Here is a 24204-nt window from a genome sequence, read left to right on the forward strand (position 1 = left end):
CGGATCCTCCTCGGGGATAAGTGTGCCGATATCCAGTGTGACACACCGCCACTGCTCATTGATACGAATCCTGCTCTGGGATAAGTGTGCCGATATCCAGTGTGACACACCGCCACTGCTCACTGATACGGATCCTCCTCTGGGATAAGTGTGCCGATATCCAGAGTGACACACAGCCACTGCTCACTGATACGGATCCTCCTCGGGGATAAGTGTGCCGATATCCAGTGTGACACACCGCCACTGCTCATTGATACGAATCCTGCTCTGGGATAAGTGTGCCGATATCCAGTGTGACACACCGCCACTGCTCACTGATACGGATCCTCCTCGGGGATAAGTGTGCCGATATCCAGTGTGACACCGCCTCTGCTCACTGATACGGATCCTCCTAGGGGATAAGTGTGCCGATATCCAGTGTGACACACAGCCACTGCTCACTGATACGGATCCTCCTCTGGGATAAGTGTGCCGATATCCAGAGTGACACACCGCCACTGCTCACTGATACGAATCCTGCTCGGGGATAAGTGTGCCGATATCTAGTGTGACACACCGCCACTGCTCACTGATACCGATCCTCCTCTGGGATAAGTGTGCCGATATCCAGTGTGACACACCGCCACTGGTCACTGATACGGATCCTCCTCGGGGATAAGTGTGCCGATATCCAGTGTGACACACCGCCACTGCTCACTGATACGGATCCTCCTCGGGTATAAGTGTGCCGATATCCAGTGTGACACACCGCCACTGCTCACTGATACGGATCCTCCTCGGGGATAAGTGTGCCGATATCCAGTGTGACACACCGCCACTGCTCACTGATACGGATCCTCCTCGGGGATAAGTGTGCCGATATCCAGTGTGACACACCGCCACTGCTCACTGATACGGATCCTCCTCGGGGATAAGTGTGCCGATATCCAGTGTGACACACCGCCACTGCTCACTGATACAGATCCTCCTCGGAGATAAGTGTGCCGATATCCAGTGTGACACACCGCCACTGCTCACTGATACGGATCCTCCTCGGAGATAAGTGTGCCGATATCCAGTGTGACACACCGCCACTGCTCACTGATACGAATCCTCCTCGGAGATAAGTGTGCCGATATCCAGTGTGACACACCGCTACTGCTCCCATCAGAGAGAGGTGACAATACACACACAGGAAATCTTTATAGATGTTCACATTTGTACTCCTGGCTACACCATATATTTGTATTTTCTATATCACATACCCACCATGTGGTTCACACGCTCTCCCCTTACCTGGAAGACACAGAGATCATACTTTGGACCAGAGGACGGCCCATCTAAAGGGTGGGAATCTGCTATACATTGACCTTAATTTCACGTTTTTCTCACTGTTTGAAGGTTGCAAACGTTACTATTTAGGTTTTTCTCTTTTCACGATTAGGTATTTCAGCAGCCTGGGAATTGGTTTCCTGCTAATCTGCATATTAATGATTCCAATTCTCTGCAGAACGCAGGCTGAAGGAGTCGCTCAGTGGCAATGTTACTGCCTTTGAAGTGGGTGATCCTGGTTTGTATCCCCGTGTTTGCCCCCCTTGTGAAGTTGGATGAATCACTTTCCCCCCTGCGATGCGGGTAACGAACATTAGATTGCAAGCTTTATCTTGTGCCGGCAACACTCAGCACTGTGCGCATCGGCAGCACTACATAAGAGAGTATGAATCCTGCTGGAGTACTGTGAGAAGTGGCAGAAGCGGGTGAGCTCGTTAGATGGAAAGGGGGCGAGAAGATGAGGAAGCGGGCGAGATCGTTACCTCCACTCCTGTTTCTCGCGTGGAAGTACAGCACGTGCTGAAGCTTTTCAAGGCGTGACCCTGCCCAGAATTACATACATGGGAAACAAAGAACAGAGCCTGCGCTCCTACCAAATGTGCTCAAATATACCAGGGGCCTGGTTACATTTAGATCCTAAGTCGGTGGGATAAAGGAGTCTTTTGGTTACATCTTATAATAAAAACCTGATTCAATCCGCCAGTCCTGTCCCGGTAACCTCCGTTTAGCAGGACGCTGGAAATACTTGCGAAGCGCCGCCCTCTCTGTAGCGCATGTGCACGCGCGCACTATGCGCATATGCATTGGGGTCCTAGTGTTTGTTTCGGCGCAAGCTATCCTGCACTATGGACAAAGCCTAAGGCTGCGCTTACAGTGTCGCGACAGCGACGTCAAAACAAATGCATTGCCGCCGCCGTCGCGTTCGCTTATAGTAAGCGCAACGCGACGGCTTGGTCGCGATCGCTGGAACTCATCTCAATTAGATTTTTCCAGCGACCGTAGCCCGACGTCGCGGGCACTATAAGCGCGGCCTGACGTTGCCGACACTATATGCGCGGCTTGATGTCGCGAGCACTATAAGCGCGGTCTGACATCGCGGGCACTATAAGCGCGGTCTGACATCGCGGGCACTATAAGCGCGGCCTGACATCGCGGGCACTATAAGCGTAGACTGACCTTGCGGGCACTATAAGCGCGGCCTGACGTCGCGGGCACTATAAGCGCGGCCTGACGTCGCGAGCACTATAAGCGCGGCCTGACATCGCGGGCACTATAAGCGTAGACTGACCTTGCGGGCACTATAAGCGCGGCCTGACATCGCGGGCACTATAAGCGCGGCCTGACATCGCGAGCACTATAAGCGCGGCCTGACATCGCGGGCACTATAAGCGCGGCCTGACATCGCGGGCACTATAAGCGCGGCCTGACATCGCGGGCACTATAAGCGCGGCCTGACATCGCGGGCACTATAAGCGCGGTCTGACATCGCGGGCACTATAAGCGCGGCCTGACATCGCGGGCACTATAAGCGCGGCCTGACATCGCGGGCACTATAAGCGCGGCCTGACATCGCGGGCACTATAAGCGCGGCCTGACATCGCGGGCACTATAAGCGCGGCCTGACATCGCGGGCACTATAAGCGCGGCCTGACATCGCGGGCACTATAAGCGCGGTCTGACATCGCGGGCACTATAAGCGCGGCCTGACATCGCGGGCACTATAAGCGCGGCCTGACATCGCGGGCACTATAAGCGCGGCCTGACATCGCGAGCACTATAAGCGCGGCCTGACATCGCGGGCACTATAAGCGCGGTCTGACATCGCGGGCACTATAAGCGCGGCCTGACATCGCGGGCACTATAAGCGCGGCCTGACATCGCGGGCACTATAAGCGCGGCCTGACGTCGCGGGCACTATAAGCGCGGTCTGACATCGCGGGCACTATAAGCGCGGCCTGACATCGCGAGCACTATAAGCGCGGCCTGACATTGCGGGCACTATAAGCGCGGCCTGACATCGCGGGCACTATAAGCGCGGCCTGACATCGCGGGCACTATAAGCGCGGCCTGACATCGCGGGCACTATAAGCGCGGTCTGACGTCGCGGGCACTGTAAGCGCGGCCTGACATCGCGGGCACTATAAGCGCGGCCTGACATCGCGGGCACTATAAGCGCGGCCTGACATCGCGGGCACTATAAGCGCGGCCTGACATCGCGGGCACTATAAGCGCGGCCTGACATCGCGGGCACTATAAGCGCGGCCTGACATCGCGGGCACTATAAGCGCGGCCTGACATCGCGGGCACTATAAGCGCGGTCTGACATCGCGGGCACTATAAGCGCGGCCTGACATCGCGGGCACTATAAGCGCGGCCTGACATCGCGGGCACTATAAGCGCGGCCTGACATCGCGGGCACTATAAGCGCGGTCTGACATCGCGGGCACTATAAGCGCGGCCTGACATCGCGGGCACTATAAGCGCGGCCTGACATCGCGGGCACTATAAGCGCGGCCTGACATCGCGGGCACTATAAGCGCGGCCTGACATCGCGGGCACTATAAGCGCGGTCTGACATCGCGGGCACTATAAGCGCGGTCTGACATCGCGGGCACTATAAGCGCGGCCTGACATCGCGGGCACTATAAGCGCGGCCTGACATCGCGGGCACTATAAGCGCAGCCTGACATCGCGGGCACTATAAGCGCGGTCTGACATCGCGGGCACTATAAGCGCGGCCTGACATCGCGGGCACTATAAGCGCGGTCTGACACCGCGGGCACTATAAGCGCGGCCTGACATCGCGAGCACTATAAGCGCGGTCTGACATCGCGGGCACTATAAGCGCGGCCTGACATCGCGGGCACTATAAGCGCGGCCTGACATCGCGGGCACTATAAGCGCGGCCTGACATCGCGGGCACTATAAGCGCGGTCTGACGTCGCGGGCACTATAAGCGCGGCCTGACATCGCGGGCACTATAAGCGCGGTCTGACGTCGCGGGCACTATAAGCGCGGCCTGACATCGCGGGCACTATAAGCGCGGTCTGACATCGCGGGCACTATAAGCGCGGTCTGACATCGCGAGCACTATAAGCGCGGCCTGACATCGCGGGCACTATAAGCGCGGTCTGACATCGCGGGCACTATAAGCGCGGTCTGACGTCGCGGGCACTATAAGCGCGGCCTGACATCGCGGGCACTATAAGCGCGGCCTGACATCGCGGGCACTATAAGCGCGGTCTGACATCGCGGGCACTATAAGCGCGGCCTGACATCGCGGGCACTATAAGCGCGGCCTGACATCGCGAGCACTATAAGCGCGGCCTGACATCGCGGGCACTATAAGCGCGGTCTGACATCGCGGGCACTATAAGCGCGGCCTGACATCGCGAGCACTATAAGCGCGGCCTGACATCGCGGGCACTATAAGCGCGGTCTGACATCGCGGGCACTATAAGCGCGGTCTGACATCGCGGGCACTATAAGCGCGGCCTGACATCGCGGGCACTATAAGCGCGGCCTGACATCGCGGGCACTATAAGCGCGGCCTGACATCGCGGGCACTATAAGCGCGGCCTGACATCGCGGGCACTATAAGCGCGGCCTGACATCGCGGGCACTATAAGCGCAGCCTGGCATCGCGGGCACTATAAGCGCGGCCTGACATCGCGGGCACTATAAGCGCAGCCTGGCATCGCGGGCACTATAAGCGCGGCCTGACATCGCGGGCACTATAAGCGCGGCCTGACATCGCGGGCACTATAAGCGCGGCCTGACATCGCGGGCACTATAAGCGCGGCCTGACATCGCGAGCACTATAAGCGCGGCCTGACATCGCGGGCACTATAAGCGCGGCCTGACATCGCGGGCACTATAAGCGCGGCCTGACATCGCGGGCACTGTAAGCGCGGTCTGACATCGCGGGCACTATAAGCGCGGCCTGACATCGCGGGCACTATAAGCGCGGCCTGACGTGGCGTCGCCGGCACTATAAGCGCGGCCTGACATCGCGGGCACTATAAGCGCGGCCTGACATCTCGGGCACTATAAGCGCGGCCTGACATCGCGGGCACTGTAAGCGCGGCCTGACATCGCCGGCACTATAAGCGCGGCCTGACATCGCGGGCACTATAAGCGCGGCCTGACATCGCGGGCACTATAAGCGCGGCCTGACATCGCGGGCACTATAAGCGCGGTCTGACATCGCCGGCACTATAAGCGCGGCCTGACATCGCGAGCACTATAAGCGCGGCCTGACATCGCGGGCACTATAAGCGCGGCCTGACATCGCGAGCACTATAAGCGCGGCCTGACATCGCGGGCACTATAAGCGCAGCCTGACATCGCGGGCACTATAAGCGCGGCCTGACATCGCGGGCACTATAAGCGCGGTCTGACATCGCGGGCACTATAAGCGCGGTCTGACATCGCGGGCACTATAAGCGCGGTCTGACATCGCGAGCACTATAAGCGCGGCCTGACATCGCGGGCACTATAAGCGCAGCCTGACATCGCGGGCACTATAAGCGCGGCCTGACATCGCGGGCACTATAAGCGCGGTCTGACACCGCGGGCACTATAAGCGCGGCCTGACATCGCGAGCACTATAAGCGCGGTCTGACATCGCGGGCACTATAAGCGCGGTCTGACATCGCGGGCACTATAAGCGCGGCCTGACATCGCGGGCACTATAAGCGCGGTCTGACACCGCGGGCACTATAAGCGCGGTCTGACATCGCGGGCACTATAAGCGCGGCCTGACATCGCGGGCACTATAAGCGCGGTCTGACATCGCGGGCACTATAAGCGCGGCCTGACATCGCGGGCACTATAAGCGCGGTCTGACATCGTGGGCACTATAAGCGCGGCCTGACATCGCGGGCACTATAAGCGCGGCCTGACATCGCGGGCACTATAAGCGCGGCCTGACATCGCGGGCACTATAAGCGCGGTCTGACATCGCGGGCACTATAAGCGCGGCCTGACATCGCGGGCACTATAAGCGCGGCCTGACATCGCGGGCACTATAAGCGCGGCCTGACATCGCGAGCACTATAAGCGCGGCCTGACATCGCGGGCACTATAAGCGCGGCCTGACATCGCGGGCACTATAAGCGCGGTCTGACATCGCCGGCACTATAAGCGCGGCCTGACATCGCGGGCACTATAAGCGCGGCCTGACATCGCGGGCACTATAAGCGCGGCCTGACATCGCGGGCACTATAAGCGCGGTCTGACATCGCCGGCACTATAAGCGCGGCCTGACACCGCGGGCACTATAAGCGCGGTCTGACATCGCGGGCACTATAAGCGCGGCCTGACATCGCGGGCACTATAAGCGCGGCCTGACATCGCGGGCACTATAAGCGCGGCCTGACATCGCGGGCACTATAAGCGCGGTCTGACATCGCGGGCACTATAAGCGCGGTCTGACATCGCGGGCACTATAAGCGCGGCCTGACATCGCGGGCACTATAAGCGCGGCCTGACATCGCGGGCACTATAAGCGCGGCCTGACATCGCGGGCACTATAAGCGCGGCCTGACATCGCGGGCACTGTAAGCGCGGTCTGACATCGCGGGCACTATAAGCGCGGCCTGACATCGCGGGCACTATAAGCGCGGCCTGACATCGCGAGCACTATAAGCGCGGCCTGACATCGCGGGCACTATAAGCGCGGCCTGACATCGCGGGCACTATAAGCGCGGCCTGACATCGCGAGCACTATAAGCGCGGCCTGACATCGCGGGCACTATAAGCGCGGCCTGACATCGCGGGCACTATAAGCGCGGTCTGACATCGCGGGCACTATAAGCGCGGCCTGACATCGCGGGCACTATAAGCGCGGTCTGACATCGCGGGCACTATAAGCGCGGCCTGACATCGCGGGCACTATAAGCGCGGTCTGACATCGCGAGCACTATAAGCGCGGCCTGACATCGCGGGCACTATAAGCGCGGCCTGACATCGCGAGCACTATAAGCGCGGCCTGACATCGCGGGCACTATAAGCGCGGCCTGACATCGCGGGCACTATAAGCGCGGCCTGACATCGCGAGCACTATAAGCGCGGTCTGACATCGCGGGCACTATAAGCGCGGTCTGACATCGCGGGCACTATAAGCGCGGCCTGACATCGCGGGCACTATAAGCGCGGCCTGACATCGCGGGCACTATAAGCGCGGCCTGACATCGCGGGCACTATAAGCGCGGCCTGACATCGCGGGCACTATAAGCGCGGCCTGACATCGCGGGCACTATAAGCGCGGCCTGACATCGCGGGCACTATAAGCGCGGCCTGACATCGCGGGCACTATAAGCGCGGCCTGACATCGCGGGCACTATAAGCGCGGCCTGACATCGCGGGCACTATAAGCGCGGCCTGACATCGCGGGCACTATAAGCGCGGCCTGACATCGCGGGCACTATAAGCGCGGCCTGACATCGCGGGCACTATAAGCGCGGCCTGACATCGCGGGCACTATAAGCGCGGTCTCACATCGCGGGCACTATAAGCGCGGCCTGACATCGCGGGCACTATAAGCGCGGCCTGACGTCGCGGGCACTATAAGCGCGGCCTGACATCGCGGGCACTATAAGCGCGGCCTGACATCGCGGGCACTATAAGCGCGGCCTGACATCGCGGGCACTATAAGCGCGGCCTGACGTCGCGGGCACTATAAGCGCGGCCTGACATCGCGGGCACTATAAGCGCGGCCTGACATCGCGGGCACTATAAGCGCGGCCTGACATCGCGGGCACTATAAGCGCGGTCTGACATCTCGGGCACTATAAGCGCGGCCTGACATCGCGAGCACTATAAGCGCGGCCTGACATCGCGGGCACTATAAGCGCGGCCTGACATCGCGGGCACTATAAGCGCGGTCTGACATCGCGGGCACTATAAGCGCGGTCTGACATCGCGGGCACTATAAGCGCGGCCTGACGTCGCGGGCACTATAAGCGCGGCCTGACATCGCGGGCACTATAAGCGCGGTCTCACATCGCGGGCACTATAAGCGCGGCCTGACATCGCGAGCACTATAAGCGCGGTCTGACATCGCGGGCACTATAAGCGCGGCCTGACATCGCGGGCACTATAAGCGCGGTCTGACATCGCGGGCACTATAAGCGCGGTCTGACATCGCGGGCACTATAAGCGCGGCCTGACATCGCGGGCACTATAAGCGCGGCCTGACATCGCGGGCACTATAAGCGCGGTCTGACATCGCGGGCACTATAAGCGCGGTCTGACGTCGCGGGCACTATAAGCGCGGTCTGACATCGCGGGCACTATAAGCGCGGCCTGACATCGCGGGCACTATAAGCGCGGCCTGACATCGCGGGCACTATAAGCGCGGCCTGACATCGCGGGCACTATAAGCGCGGTCTGACATCGCGGGCACTATAAGCGCGGTCTGACATCGCGGGCACTATAAGCGCGGTCTGACATCGCGGGCACTATAAGCGCGGTCTGACATCGCGGGCACTATAAGCGCGGCCTGACATCGCGGGCACTATAAGCGCGGTCTGACATCGCGGGCACTATAAGCGCGGCCTGACATCGCGGGCACTATAAGCGCGGTCTGACATCGCGGGCACTATAAGCGCGGCCTGACATCGCGGGCACTATAAGCGCGGCCTGACATCGCGGGCACTATAAGCGCGGCCTGACATCGCGGGCACTATAAGCGCGGTCTGACATCGCGGGCACTATAAGCGCGGTCTGACATCGCGGGCACTATAAGCGCGGCCTGACATCGCGGGCACTATAAGCGCGGCCTGACATCGCGGGCACTATAAGCGCGGCCTGACATCGCGGGCACTATAAGCGCGGTCTGACATCGCGGGCACTATAAGCGCGGTCTGACATCGCGGGCACTATAAGCGCGGCCTGACATCGCGGGCACTATAAGCGCGGCCTGACATCGCGGGCACTATAAGCGCGGCCTGACATCGCGGGCACTATAAGCGCGGTCTCACATCGCGGGCACTATAAGCGCGGCCTGACATCGCGGGCACTATAAGCGCGGCCTGACATCGCGGGCACTATAAGCGCGGCCTGACATCGCGGGCACTATAAGCGCGGTCTGACATCGCGGGCACTATAAGCGCGGTCTGACATCGCGGGCACTATAAGCGCGGCCTGACATCGCGGGCACTATAAGCGCGGTCTGACATCGCGGGCACTATAAGCGCGGCCTGACATCGCGAGCACTATAAGCGCGGCCTGACATCGCGGGCACTATAAGCGCGGTCTGACATCGCGGGCACTGTAAGCGCGGTCTGACATCGCGGGCACTATAAGCGCGGCCTGACATCGCGGGCACTATAAGCGCGGCCTGACATCGCGGGCACTATAAGCGCGGCCTGACATCGCGGGCACTATAAGCGCGGCCTGACATCGCGGGCACTATAAGCGCGGCCTGACATCGCGGGCACTATAAGCGCGGCCTGACATCGCGGGCACTATAAGCGCGGCCTGACATCGCGGGCACTATAAGCGCGGCCTGACATCGCGGGCACTATAAGCGCGGCCTGACATCGCGAGCACTATAAGCGCGGCCTGACATCGCGGGCACTATAAGCGCGGCCTGACGTCGCGGGCACTATAAGCGCGGTCTGACATCGCGGGCACTATAAGCGCGGTCTGACATCGCGAGCACTATAAGCGCGGTCTGACATCGCGGGCACTATAAGCGCGGTCTGACATCGCGGGCACTATAAGCGCGGTCTGACATCGCGGGCACTATAAGCGCGGTCTGACGTCGCGGGCACTATAAGCGCGGCCTGACATCGCGGGCACTATAAGCGCGGCCTGACATCGCGGGCACTATAAGCGCGGCCTGACATCGCGGGCACTATAAGCGCGGCCTGACATCGCGGGCACTATAAGCGCGGTCTGACATCGCGGGCACTATAAGCGCGGCCTGACATCGCGGGCACTGTAAGCGCGGTCTGACATCGCGAGCACTATAAGCGCGGCCTGACATCGCGGGCACTATAAGTGTGGCCTGACATCGCGAGCACTATAAGCGCGGCCTGACATCGCGGGCACTATAAGCGCGGCCTGACATCGCGGGCACTATAAGCGCGGCCTGACATCGCGGGCACTATAAGCGCGGCCTGACATCGCGGGCACTATAAGCGCGGCCTGACATCGCGGGCACTATAAGCGCGGCCTGACATCGCGGGCACTATAAGCGCGGCCTGACATCGCGGGCACTATAAGCGCGGTCTGACATCGCGGGCACTATAAGCGCGGCCTGACATCGCGGGCACTATAAGCGCGGCCTGACATCGCGGGCACTATAAGCGCGGTCTGACGTCGCGGGCACTATAAGCGCGGTCTGACATCGCGGGCACTATAAGCGCGGTCTGACATCGCGAGCACTATAAGCGCGGTCTGACATCGCGGGCACTATAAGCGCGGTCTGACATCGCGGGCACTATAAGCGCGGTCTGACATCGCGGGCACTATAAGCGCGGTCTGACGTCGCGGGCACTATAAGCGCGGCCTGACATCGCGGGCACTATAAGCGCGGCCTGACATCGCGGGCACTATAAGCGCGGCCTGACATCGCGGGCACTATAAGCGCGGCCTGACATCGCGGGCACTATAAGCGCGGTCTGACATCGCGGGCACTATAAGCGCGGCCTGACATCGCGGGCACTATAAGCGCGGCCTGACATCGCGGGCACTATAAGCGCGGTCTGACATCGCGGGCACTATAAGCGCGGCCTGACGTCGCGGGCACTATAAGCGCGGCCTGACATCGCGGGCACTATAAGCGCGGCCTGACATCGCGGGCACTATAAGCGCGGCCTGACATCGCGGGCACTATAAGCGCGGTCTGACATCGCGGGCACTATAAGCGCGGCCTGACGTCGCGGGCACTATAAGCGCGGCCTGACATCGCGGGCACTATAAGCGCGGTCTGACATCGCGGGCACTATAAGCGCGGTCTGACATCGCGGGCACTATAAGCGCGGCCTGACATCGCGGGCACTATAAGCGCGGCCTGACATCGCGGGCACTATAAGCGCGGCCTGACATCGCGGGCACTATAAGCGCGGCCTGACATCGCGGGCACTATAAGCGCGGTCTGACATCGCGGGCACTATAAGCGCGGTCTGACATCGCGAGCACTATAAGCGCGGCCTGACATCGCGGGCACTATAAGCGCGGCCTGACATCGCGGGCACTATAAGCGCGGCCTGACATCGCGGGCACTATAAGCGCGGTCTGACATCGCGGGCACTATAAGCGCGGTCTGACATCGCGAGCACTATAAGCGCGGTCTGACATCGCGGGCACTATAAGCGCGGCCTGACATCGCGGGCACTATAAGCGCGGCCTGACATCGCGGGCACTATAAGCGCGGCCTGACATCGCGGGCACTATAAGCGCGGCCTGACATCGCGGGCACTATAAGCGCGGTCTGACATCGCGGGCACTATAAGCGCGGTCTGACGTCGCGGGCACTATAAGCGCGGTCTGACATCTCGGGCACTATAAGCGCGGCCTGACATCGCGGGCACTATAAGCGCGGCCTGACATCGCGGGCACTATAAGCGCGGCCTGACATCGCGGGCACTATAAGCGCGGCCTGAGACTTCACCAAGTGACGAGGATAAACTCAGCCGTGCATCTTCAAGAGCTGATTCGGAAAAGTGATCCATGAAATGGGAGACGCAGCAAAACCACATTCCCAAACTTCCCCACCTACACCTGCAAGAAAACCTTAACGAAATGGTTTAAAAAAATAAATAAAAGTATAAATATTATTAATTATTTAAATAAAGGCATCAACCACCTTGTTAAACTTGTTGATAAACACAAGTGTCATTTGTTCCTGTGCGGGGGCTGCACCTGTGCTCACTTGGTGTATTTCGGAACCGCAAACATCTCCCGTCTCTCCGGCTACAGTGGAGCGATCACATCTCCTTCAAACGTTCATCTCATTAGACCCTTAAATATTAGATTGTAAGCTCTTCGGGACAGGGACTCCTTTTCCTAAAGGTCCCTTTTATTGCTGAAGCGCTTCTCCCCATTATGTGTTGGATTATTTGGTATTTCTATGATCACATGATTGCGTATATTACTGCTGTGAAGCCCTATGTACATGAATGGCGCTATATAAATATAAACAGCACATACATAGATACAGAATACATAAATTTTTCTAACCCCCGCGTTGCATTCTCATCGCACACGGTATCTGTACATTTCCTAGGCCTGGTCATCGTCGGCTGCCCCAAAGCTCGCACGTCCGAGCTCAATAACCACACTTTGAAGTCAGAACGCAGTACTTTATTGAGCCATTAAATACACGAGACAAAACGTATGACCCTGGACATGAGATAAGGGAGGAGGGGGAGAGAGGAAATAATTCATAATGACGTTGAATTTAAAGAAACTGGACAGATAAAATCATGACAATCAACCGTTATAGGACATAATTCCAGCACCCGGTACAAAAGCGGATCTCAGAGGAGTCGGAGATGCATCTTCCTAAAAAAAATAGCTATTGGTGGCTTGTATTGTGCGGGGTGCAGATTTGGGGAAGGGTGTGAACTGTAAAATAGTTTTTATTTGGATTGTCCAGGATTAACCATTTAGTGCTGGGGGGGAGCCTGCCGGTTTCACCAGCACCTAAGGTGTTAAAAGTCTGGAGTGCCACCATCATACCCCACCAGCGCCCCAGCGAGAGGGTCCTTGCTTGGAAAGGGTGGGGCTTAGGAAGAGAGGTGGGTGACAGAAGCCTGGCGAGGGATGAGGGGGTTGAGAGGGGAGAGCTCTGTCATCTTTGGAATGGCGTGTCTTTTTAGCGGCTGTAGCCAAATTCATCGGCATCGTCTGCGCGGAAATCCCCGTAACGCCACAGGTTCAACTAGGGAAAGAACAAAGGGAGAGAAAAGCAAATTAGAGGAATTATTCTGTGCATGGATTTTACAGAATTTCTGATCTGAGAAGTTCATCGCCTGTTTAACGGGGTCCGAGGCACGGCAAGATAAGGGAGGCACGGCAAGATAAGGGAGGCACGGCAAGATACGGGAGGCACGGCAAGATACGGGAGGCACGGCAAGATAAGGGAGGCCTGGCAAGATACGGGAGGCACGGCAAGATAAGGGAGGCACGGCAAGATAAGGGAGGCACGGCAAGATAAGGGAGGCACGGCAAGATAAGGGAGGCACGGCAAGATACGGGAGGCACGGCAAGATACGGGAGGCACGGCAAGATACTGGAGGCACGGCAAGATACGGGAGGCACGGCAAGATACGGGAGGCACGGCAAGATAAGGGAGGCCTGGCAAGATACGGGAGGCACGGCAAGATAAGGGAGGCACGGCAAGATAAGGGAGGCACGGCAAGATAAGGGAGGCACGGCAAGATAAGGGAGGCACGGCAAGATACGGGAGGCACGGCAAGATACTGGAGGCACGGCAAGATACGGGAGGCACGGCAAGATACGGGAGGCACGGCAAGATAAGGGAGGCACGGCAAGATAAGGGAGGCACGGCAAGATACGGGAGGCACGGCAAGATACGGGAGGCACGGCAAGATACTGGAGGCACGGCAAGATACGGGAGGCACGGCAAGATACGGGAGGCACGGCAAGATAAGGGAGGCCTGGCAAGATACGGGAGGCACGGCAAGATAAGGGAGGCACGGCAAGATAAGGGAGGCACGGCAAGATAAGGGAGGCACGGCAAGATAAGGGAGGCACGGCAAGATAAGGGAGGCACGGCAAGATACGGGAGGCATGGCAAGATAAGGGAGGCACGGCAAGATAATGGAGGCACGGCAAGATACGGGAGGCACGGCAAGATACGGGTGGCACGGCAAGGTAAGGGAGGCACGGCAAGGTAAGGGAGGCACGGCAAGATAAGGGCGGCACGGCAAGATAAGGGAGGCACGGCAAGATAAGGGAGGCACGGCAAGATACGGGAGGCACGGCAAGATAAGGGAGGGGGTCGGACGCACAGCAAGATAAGGGAGGCACGGCAAGATACGGGTGCCACGGCAAGATACGGGTGGCACGGCAAGATAAGGGAGGCACGGCAAGATAAGGGAGGCAAGATAAGGGAGGGGGTCGGACGCACAGCAAGATAAGGGAAGCACGGCAAGATAAGGCAGGCACGGCAAGATACGGGTGGCACGGCAAGATACGGGTGGCACGGCAAGATACGGGAGGGGGTCGGACGCACAGCAAGATAAGGGAGGCACGGCAAGATAAGGGAGGCCCGGCAAGATACGGATGGCACGGCAAGATACGGGTGGCACGGCAAGATAAGGGAGGCACGGCAAGATAAGGGAGGCACGGCAAGATAAGGGAGGCACGGCAAGATAAGGGAGGCACGGCAAGATACGGGTGGCACGGCAAGATAAGGGAGGCACGGCAAGATAAGGGAGGCACGGCAAGATAAGGGAGGCACGGCAAGATAAGGGAGGCACGGCAAGATACGGGAGGCACGGCAAGATACGGGTGGCACGGCAAGATACGGGAGGCACGGCAAGATAAGGGAGGCACGGCAAGATAAGGGAGGCACGGCAAGATACGGGTGGCACGCCAAGATACGGGTGGCACGCCAAAATAAGGGAGGCACGGCAAGATAATGGAGGCACGGCAAGATAAGGGAGGCACGGCAAGATAATGGAGGCACGGCAAGATAAGGGAGGCACGGCAAGATAAGGGAGGCACGGCAAGATAAGGGAGGCACGGCAAGATAAGGGAGGCACGGCAAGATACGGGAGGCACGGCAAGATAAGGGAGGCACGGCAAGATAAGGGAGGCACGGCAAGATAAGGGAGGCACGGCAAGATAAGGGAGGCACGGCAAGATACGGGAGGCACGGCAAGATACGGGTGGCACGGCAAGGTAAGGGAGGCACGGCAAGATAAGGGAGGCACGGCAAGATAAGGGAGGCACGGCAAGATACGGGAGGCACGGCAAGATAAGGGAGGCACGGCAAGATAAGGGAGGCACGGCAAGATACGGGAGGGGGTCGGACGCACAGCAAGATAAGGGAGGCACGGCAAGATAAGGGAGGCACGGCAAGATAAGGGAGGCACGGCAAGATACGGGTGGCACGGAAAGATACGGGTGGCACGGCAAGATAAGGGAGGCACGGCAAGATACGGGAGGGTGTCGGACGCACAGCAAGATAAGGGAGGCACGGAAAGATAAGGGAGGCACGGCAAGATACGGGTGGCACGGCAAGATACGGGTGGCACGGCAAGATACGGGAGGGGGTCGGACGCACAGCAAGATAAGGGAGGCACGGCAAGATAAGGGAGGCCCGGCAAGATAAGGGAGGCCCGGCAAGATACGGATGGCACGGCAAGATACGGGAGGCACGGCAAGATACGGGAGGCACGGCAAGATACGGGAGGCACGGCAAGATAAGGGAGGCACTGCAAGATAAGGGAGGCACGGCAAGATAAGGGAGGGGCACGGCTAGATAAGGGAGGCACGGCAAGATACGGGAGGCACGGCAAGATAAGGGAGGCACGGCAAGATAAGGGAGGGGCACGGCAAGATAAGGGAGGCACGGCAAGATAAGGGAGGCACGGCAAGATAAGGGAGGCACGGCAAGATAAGGGAGGCACGGCAAGATAAGGGAGGCACGGCAAGATACGGGTGGCACGGCAAGATACGGGAGGCACGGCAAGATACGGGAGGCACGGCAAGATACGGGTGGCACGGCAAGATAAGGGAGGCACGGCAAGATACGGGAGGCAAGATAAGGGAGGGGGTCGGACGCACAGCAAGATAAGGGAAGCACGGCAAGATAAGGGAGGCACGGCAAGATACGGGTGGCACGGCAAGATACGGGTGGCACGGCAAGATACGGGAGGGGGTCGGACGCACAGCAAGATAAGGGAGGCACGGCAAGATAAGGGAGGCCCGGCAAGATACGGATGGCACGGCAAGATACGGGAGGCACGGCAAGATACGGGAGGCACGGCAAGATACGGGAGGCACGGCAAGATAAGGGAGGCACGGCAAGATAAGGGAGGCACGGCAAGATAAGGGAGGGGCACGGCAAGATAAGGGAGGCACGGCAAGATAAGGGAGGCACGGCAAGATAAGGGAGGCACGGCAAGATAAGGGAGGCACGGCAAGATAAGGGAGGCACGGCAAGATACGGGTGGCACGGCAAGATACGGGAGGCACGGCAAGATACGGGAGGCACGGCAAGATACGGGTGGCACGGCAAGATAAGGGAGGCACGGCAAGATAAGGGAGGCACGGCAAGATAAGGGAGGCACGGCAAGATAAGGGAGGCACGGCAAGATAAGGGAGGCACGGCAAGATAAGGGAGGCACGGCAAGATACGGGAGGCACGGCAAGATACGGTGGCACGGCAAGATAAGGGAGGCACGGCAAGATAAAGGGAGGCACGGCAAGGTAAGGGAGGCACGGCAAGATAAGGGAGGGGGTCGGAGGCACAGCAAGATAAGGGAGGGGGTCGGAGGCATAGCAAGATAAGGGAGGGTTCTGAGGCACGGCAAGATAAGGGGGGGGGGTCGGAGGCACGGCAAGATAAGGGAGGGGGTCGGAGGCACAGCAAGATAAGGGAGGGGGTCGGAGGCACGGCAAGATAAGGGAGGGGGTCGGAGGCACGGCAAGATAAGGGAGGGTGTCGGAGGCACGGCAAGTTAAGGGAGGGGGTCGGAGGCACGGCAAGATAAGGGAGGGGGTCGGAGGCACGGCAAGTTAAGGGAGGGGGTCGGAGGCACGGCAAGATAAGGGAGGGGTCTGAGGCACAGCAAGATAAGGGAGGGGGTCGGAGGCACGGCAAGATAAGGGAGGGGGTCGGAGGCACGGCAAGTTAAGGGAGGGGGTCGGAGGCACGGCAAGATAAGGGAGGGGTCTGAGGCACGGCAAGATAAGGGAGGGGGTCGGAGGCACGGCAAGATAAGGGAGGGGGTCGGAGGCACGGCAAGTTAAGGGAGGGGGTCGGAGGCACGGCAAGATAAGGGAGGGGGTCGGAGGCACGGCAAGTTAAGGGAGGGGGTCGGAGGCACGGCAAGATAAGGGAGGGGGTCGGAGGCACGGCAAGATCAGGGAGGGGGTCGGAGGCACGGCAAGATAAGGGAGGGGGTCGGAGGCACGGCAAGATAAGGGAGGGGGTCGGAGGCACGGCAAGATAAGGGAGGGGTCGGAGGCACGGCAAGATAAGGGAGGGGTTGGAGGCACGGCAAGATAAGGGAGGGGGTCGGAGGCACAGCAAGATAAGGGAGGGGGTCGGAGGCACGGCAAGATAAGGGAGGGGGTCGGAGGCACGGCAAGATAAGGGAGGGGTCGGAGGCACGGCAAGATAAGGGAGGGGGTCGGAGGCACGGCAAGCTAAGGGAGGGGGTCGGAGGCACGGCAAGATAAGGGAGGGGTCGGAGGCACGGCAAGATAAGGGAGGGGTCGGAGGCACGGCAAGATAAGGGAGGGGGTCGGAGGCACGGCAAGTTAAGGGAGGGGGTCGGAGGCACGGCAAGATAAGGGAGGGGTCTGAGGCACGGCAAGATAAGGGAGGGGGTCGGAGGCACGGCAAGATAAGGGAGGGGGTCGGAGGCACGGCAAGTTAAGGGAGGGGGTCGGAGGCACGGCAAGATAAGGGAGGGGGTCGGAGGCACGGCAAGTTAAGGGAGGGGGTCGGAGGCACGGCAAGATAAGGGAGGGGGTCGGAGGCACGGCAAGATCAGGGAGGGGGTCGGAGGCACGGCAAGATAAGGGAGGGGGTCGGAGGCACGGCAAGATAAGGGAGGGGGTCGGAGGCACGGCAAGATAAGGGAGGGGTCGGAGGCACGGCAAGATAAGGGAGGGGTTGGAGGCACGGCAAGATAAGGGAGGGGGTCGGAGGCACAGCAAGATAAGGGAGGGGGTCGGAGGCACGGCAAGATAAGGGAGGGGGTCGGAGGCACGGCAAGATAAGGGAGGGGTCGGAGGCACGGCAAGATAAGGGAGGGGGTCGGAGGCACGGCAAGCTAAGGGAGGGGGTCGGAGGCACGGCAAGATAAGGGAGGGGTCGGAGGCACGGCAAGATAAGGGAGGGGTCGGAGGCACGGCAAGATAAGGGAGGGGGTCGGAGGCACGGCAAGATAAGGGAGGGGGTCGGAGGCACGGCAAGATAAGGGAGGGGGTCGGAGGCACAGCAAGATAAGGGAGGGGGTCGGAGGCACGGCAAGATAAGGGAGGGGGTCGGAGGCACGGCAAGTTAAGGGAGGGGGTCGGAGGCACGGCAAGATAAGGGAGGGGTCTGAGGCACAGCAAGATAAGGGAGGGGGTCGGAGGCACAGCAAGATAAGGGAGGGGGTCGGAGGCACAGCAAGATAAGGGAGAGTGTCTGAGGCACGGCAAGATAAGGGAGGGGGTCGGAGGCACGGCAAGATAAGGGAGGGGGTCGGAGGCACGGCAAGATCAGGGATGGGGTCGGAGGCACGGCAAGATAAGGGAGGGGGTCAGAGGCACGGCAAGATAAGGGAGGGGTCGGAGGCACGGCAAGATAAGGGAGGGGTCGGAGGCACGGCAAGATAAGGGAGGGGGTTGGAGGCACGGCAAGATAAGGGAGGGGTCGGAGGCACAGGAAGATAAGGGAGGGGTCGGAGGCACGGCAAGATAAGGGAGGGGGTCGGAGGCACGGCAAGATAAGGGAGGGGGTCAGAGGCACGGCAAGATAAGGGAGGGGTCGGAGGCACGGCAAGATAAGGGAGGGTGTCTGAGGCACGGCAAGATAAGGGAGGGGGTCGGAGGCACGGCAAGATAAGGGAGATAAGCACGGCAAGATAAGGGAGGGGGTCGGAGGCACGGCAAGATAAGGGAGAGAAGCACGGCAAGATAAGGGAGGGGGTCGGAGGCACGGCAAGATAAGGGAGAGAAGCACGGCAAGATAAGGGAGGGGGTCGGAGGCACGGCAAGATAAGGGAGAGAAGCACGGCAAGATAAGGGAGGGGGTCGGAGGCACGGCAAGATAAGGGAGGGGGTCGGAGGCACGGCAAGATAAGGGAGGGGGTCGGAGGCACGGCAAGATAAGGCATCAAGCAGGTATGCCCACTTCAAAGTCAGTACCATTAACAACACGCTACTTCAAGGAGCAGAAGGTAAAACCTTTATAGATGATAGTTTTATATATATATATATATATATATATATATATATATATATATATATACACACACAGTATATGATAATTTGTCTTCATCTCTTCTCTGCTAGTGGGACAGGGATATTTACTGTATGTAGGGGAACGTAACAAATTACGCCTTCGCTGCCAAAGGGTCCAGCAACGCATACATCAGATCACAAGCATGGGAACATGGCATGTGAATTAGATGCTGGCCATTGAAGTGGGAGACCCTACTATGAGCCCAATAAGCCCTATGGTGAATCACTATCTGGCTCAGGTACCCAACCATGACAAAGCCAGCTATTGGGCTCGGTATCGTATTCTGAGCGCTACGAGAGATTAATGACTGCCAGGTAGTGGTCACTGTCCCCGTAGGGTCACACTCGGGGTAAGTGATTGGGGGGAGGGGGGGGATCTGGATATATGGTCTCGGTGTGAGGGGATCCCCTTCTCCTGACCTGCGAGCCGCTGGTGGAAAGATTAACCTCACACACTTACCCGGGAAGCTTTGGCAGACTCCTGGGCACTGAGATACTCTGCAACCTACAGGAGAAAAAGACAATGTCAGGGAATAGCAACATACAGTATGTATATACACGGTGTATTGTGTGTGTATATATATACACACACACACACACGTATACACAAACACACACACATTTATACAAACACACCAAACACACACACACAAACGATATCACAAAGATCTTAATTGATAAAAAAGCAGGGTGCGAGCTCCACCATACGCGAGTTTACCTGAACTCACATTCACCAAGGGGTTCATAACAAGAAGTCATTTAATAACTGTACAACTGCACCTGAAGTGTACAGGCGTACCCCGCATTAACATACGCAATGGGACCGGAGCATGTATGTAACTATGTAACACAGGCATACCCCGCATTAACATACGCAATGGGACCGGAGCATGTATGTAACACAGGCATACCCCGCATTAACGTACTCAATGGGACCGGAGCATGTATGTAACTATGTAACACAGGCATACCCCGCATTAACGTACGCAATGGGACCGGAGCCTGTATGTAACTATGTAACACAGGCATACCCCGCATTAACGTACGCAATGGGACCGGAGCATGTATGTAACTATGTAACACAGGCATACCCCGCATTAACATACGCAATGGGATCGGAGCATGTATGTAACTATGTAACACAGGCATACCCCGCATTAACATACGCAATGGGACCGGAGCATGTATGTAACTATGTAACACAGGCATACCCCGCATTAACGTACTCAATGGGACCGGAGCATGTATGTAACTATGTAACACAGGCATACCCCGCATTAACGTACGCAATGGGACCGGAGCATGTATGTAACTATGTAACACAGGCATACCCCGCATTAACATACGCAATGGGACCGGAGCATGTATGTAACTATGTAACACAGGCATACCCCGCATTAACGTACTCAATGGGACCGGAGCATGTATGTAACTATGTAACACAGGCATACCCCGCATTAACATACGCAATGGGACCGGAGCATGTATGTAACTATGTAACACAGGCATACCCCGCATTAACGTACGCAATGGGACCGGAGCATGTATGTAACTATGTAACACAGGCATACCCCGCATTAACGTACGCAATGGGACCGGAGCATGTATGTAACTATGTAACACAGGCATACCCCGCATTAACGTACGCAATGGGACCGGAGCATGTATGTAACTATGTAACACAGGCATACCCCGCATTAACGTACGCAATGGGACCGGAGCATGTATGTAACTATGTAACACAGGCATACCCCGCATTAACGTACGCAATGGGACCGGAGCATTTATGTAAAGCGAAAATGTACTTAAAGTGAAGCACTACCTTTCCCCACTTATCGATGCATGTACTGTACTGCAATCGTCATATACGTGCATAACTGATGTAAATAACGCGTGTGTAACAGGCTCTATAGTCTCCCCGCTTGCGCACACAGCTTCGGTACAGGTAGGGAGCCGGTATTGCTGTTCAGGACGTGCTGACAGGCGCATGCGTGAGCTGCCGTTTGCTTATTGAGAGATATGTACTTACTCGCGAGTGTACTTAAAGTGAGTGTCCTTAAACCGGGGTATGCCTGTAATTCCTTCTGGAGAGGAGCTGCCATCGCAGAGAGGCGCATAAGCCATTGACACGAGGTTTTGATGTTACGTGCGTGGCTCCGTGGCGCTCTCTGTACCATGCGCACCTCCCCTAATTGCAGAGCTGCAACAACTGAGCTCAACAAAGCTCCTGATTGCAGATGCTTAGTGTATAAAAAACGTGGGTTCTGCCGGCATTAACCGCGCACTATCGTGTGCTCTATCCTGCCCCGGTGCGGCGGTGATCACCGAGCTCTAATGGGTCATCTTCTTCTCCAAGTCTAAGGCCTCGTCCAGGGTGGAAACAGCTGCGCCCTGCTCGGCCGTGCTTTCCCTGGCTGGCTAGGTGCGCGCGCGCGTCTGGGGGTGCGGCCACAACGTCACGGAGCTGGGTCGCCCTCATTGGGCGAATCGCTCATGTGACGCGCTTGTGAGCAGCAAAATCAATTTTGCTTGCTCGGCAAGCGGCTGAGCGCCGAGGAGGCGCGCCCGACCGCTCACGCAGGCCACGTGCAGCGTGGTCCAGCGTGAGCGCGCGCGCCCGCTCAGCACCAACCTGGACGAGGCCTAAAGCAGGAGCGCTCAACTCCAGTCCTCGAGGGCCACCAACAGGTCAGGTTTTCAGGATATCCCTGCTTCAGCACAGGTGGCTCAATCAGTGGTTCCGCCAAAGACTAAGCTACTGATTGAGCCACCTGTGCTGAAGCAGGGATATCCTGAGAACCTGAGCTGTTGGTGGCCCTTGAGGACTGGCGTTGAGCCCCCTGGTATAAAGCACGAAAAGCACAATGTACGGTGGTTGCGTGGTCCCTTACCAGGTACAAGCCACCCCATGCGCCACCATCCATCACTGAGCACGGTACAATCCACACCACTTCCAACACATGTGTTTCCTCGTTCCCAGGGGTGGGCAGGACTGGGGGGCAGGGGAGGAATGGGCTCCCAGGGGTGGGCATGACTGGGGGGCAGAGGAGGAATGGGCTCCCTGGGGTGGGCAGGACTGGGGGGCAGGGGAGGAATGGGCTCCCAGGGGTGGGCAGGACTGGGGGGCAGGGGAGGAATGGGCTCCCAGGGGTGGGCAGGACTGGGGGGCAGAGGAGGAATGGTCTCCCAGGGGTGGGCAGGACTGGGGGCAGAGGAGGAATGGGCTCCCTGGGGTGGGCAGGACTGGGGGGCAGAGGAGGAATGGGCTCCCTGGGGTGGGCAGGACTGGGGGGCAGAGGAGGAATGGGCTCCCTGGGGTGGGCAGGACTGGGGGGCAGAGGAGGAATGGGCTCCCAGGGGTGGGCAGGACTGGGGGCAGAGGAGGAATGGGCTCCCAGGGGTGGACAGGTCTGGGGGGCAGAGGAGGAATGGGCTCCCTGGGGTGGGCAGGACTGGGGGCAGAGGAGGAATGGGCTCCCTGGGGTGGGCAGGACTTGGGGGCAGAGGAGGAATGGGCTCCCAGGGGTGGGCAGGACTGGGGGGCAGAGGAGGAATGGGGTCCCAGGGGTGGGTAGGACTGGGGGGCAGAGGAGGAATGGGCTCCCAGGGGTGGGCAGAGGAGGAATGGGCTTCCAGGGGTGGGCAGGACTGGGGGGCAGAGGAGGAATGGGCTCCCAGGGGTGGGCAGGACTGGGGGGCAGGGGAGGAATGGGCTCCCAGGGGTGGGCAGGTCTGGGGGGGCAGAGGAGGAATGGGCTCCCAGGGGTGGGCAGAGGAGGAATGGGCTCCCAGGGGTGGGCAGGTCTGGGGGGCAGAGGAGGAATGGGCTCCCAGGGGTGGGCAGGTCTGGGGGGCAGAGGAGGAATGGGCTCCCAGGGGTGGGCAGGACTGGGGGGCAGAGGAGGAATGGGCTCCCAGGGGTGGGCAGGACTGGGGGGCAGAGGAGGAATGGGCTCCCAGGGGATAATCTAAAAGATTAGCCCCCGATGAAGACTTTGCAGTGGAAACGCGCGTTGGGTGAATCAGTGATTACTAAGAAGCCCTTGTTGATGACATCCAGAGTGGAGGACAACTTTAATCAGCCCAGTACCTGCTGTGACGGCCATGGAGCGGATGCTGTTGCTGTGAACATCCTTGTCTGACCCTATGACCCAGGGTGGTCTGAATGCTCTCAAACAAAGGCACTTATGTAAGTGGAATAATTTGTGTTTTTAATATTAAAAACAGTACTATACTATTTTTGCTTTCCCTTTTTTGTATATGGATTCCCCCCCCCTCTATATGGATCTGGAGTACCCGTCTGGAGACATAAGTTGGTAACTTCTAATAACCACAACGCTTTCATTTCACGTTAAACACGTGAGTGCAAATTTTATAGAACTTTTAACACTGAAATCATCTGTTGGGGTTGACAATATTGCACTATTTTGTGTTTTCACTTTCTTTCCATGTCCTGATGTGATTTGCGCACCTGTTTCTCCTTCCTTCGTGCGTGTATACATATCTGTGTGTGTATATATGTAATTATATATATATATATATATATATATATATATATATATATATATACGTGTATATGTATATATAGATATATATAAGTATGGATGTATACATATACACAGAATTCATGGTTGTGTCAATGATTGCAAGCGGTCCAGGTCCTGAGGCAGCAAAGCAGTCCCAAACCGTCACGCTGCCACCCCCATGCTGACGGTAGGGATGAGG

At 58.4% G+C, this 24204-nt stretch overlaps 1 protein-coding gene across 2 annotated transcripts in view; it reads right to left on the minus strand.

Annotated features, from left to right (window-relative positions):
- Positions 1–12612: 12612 nt before the first annotated feature.
- SND1 (staphylococcal nuclease and tudor domain containing 1) overlaps positions 12613–24204 on the minus strand; it is an 810790-nt gene continuing 799198 nt past the window's right edge. For both annotated transcript variants that reach the window (XM_075599279.1, XM_075599278.1), the window contains exons 23-24: positions 19940–19984; positions 12613–13207 (exon numbers count right to left, since the gene is read on the minus strand). In XM_075599279.1, coding sequence (XP_075455394.1) covers positions 13142–13207; positions 19940–19984 — 111 coding nt within the window. In that variant the 3' untranslated portion in view covers positions 12613–13141. The remainder of the gene's footprint in view (positions 13208–19939; positions 19985–24204) is intronic.

The sequence above is a fragment of the Ascaphus truei genome, chromosome 5 (genome assembly GCF_040206685.1).
Source record: "Ascaphus truei isolate aAscTru1 chromosome 5, aAscTru1.hap1, whole genome shotgun sequence".
In the NCBI taxonomy this organism is placed as follows: domain Eukaryota; kingdom Metazoa; phylum Chordata; class Amphibia; order Anura; family Ascaphidae; genus Ascaphus; species Ascaphus truei.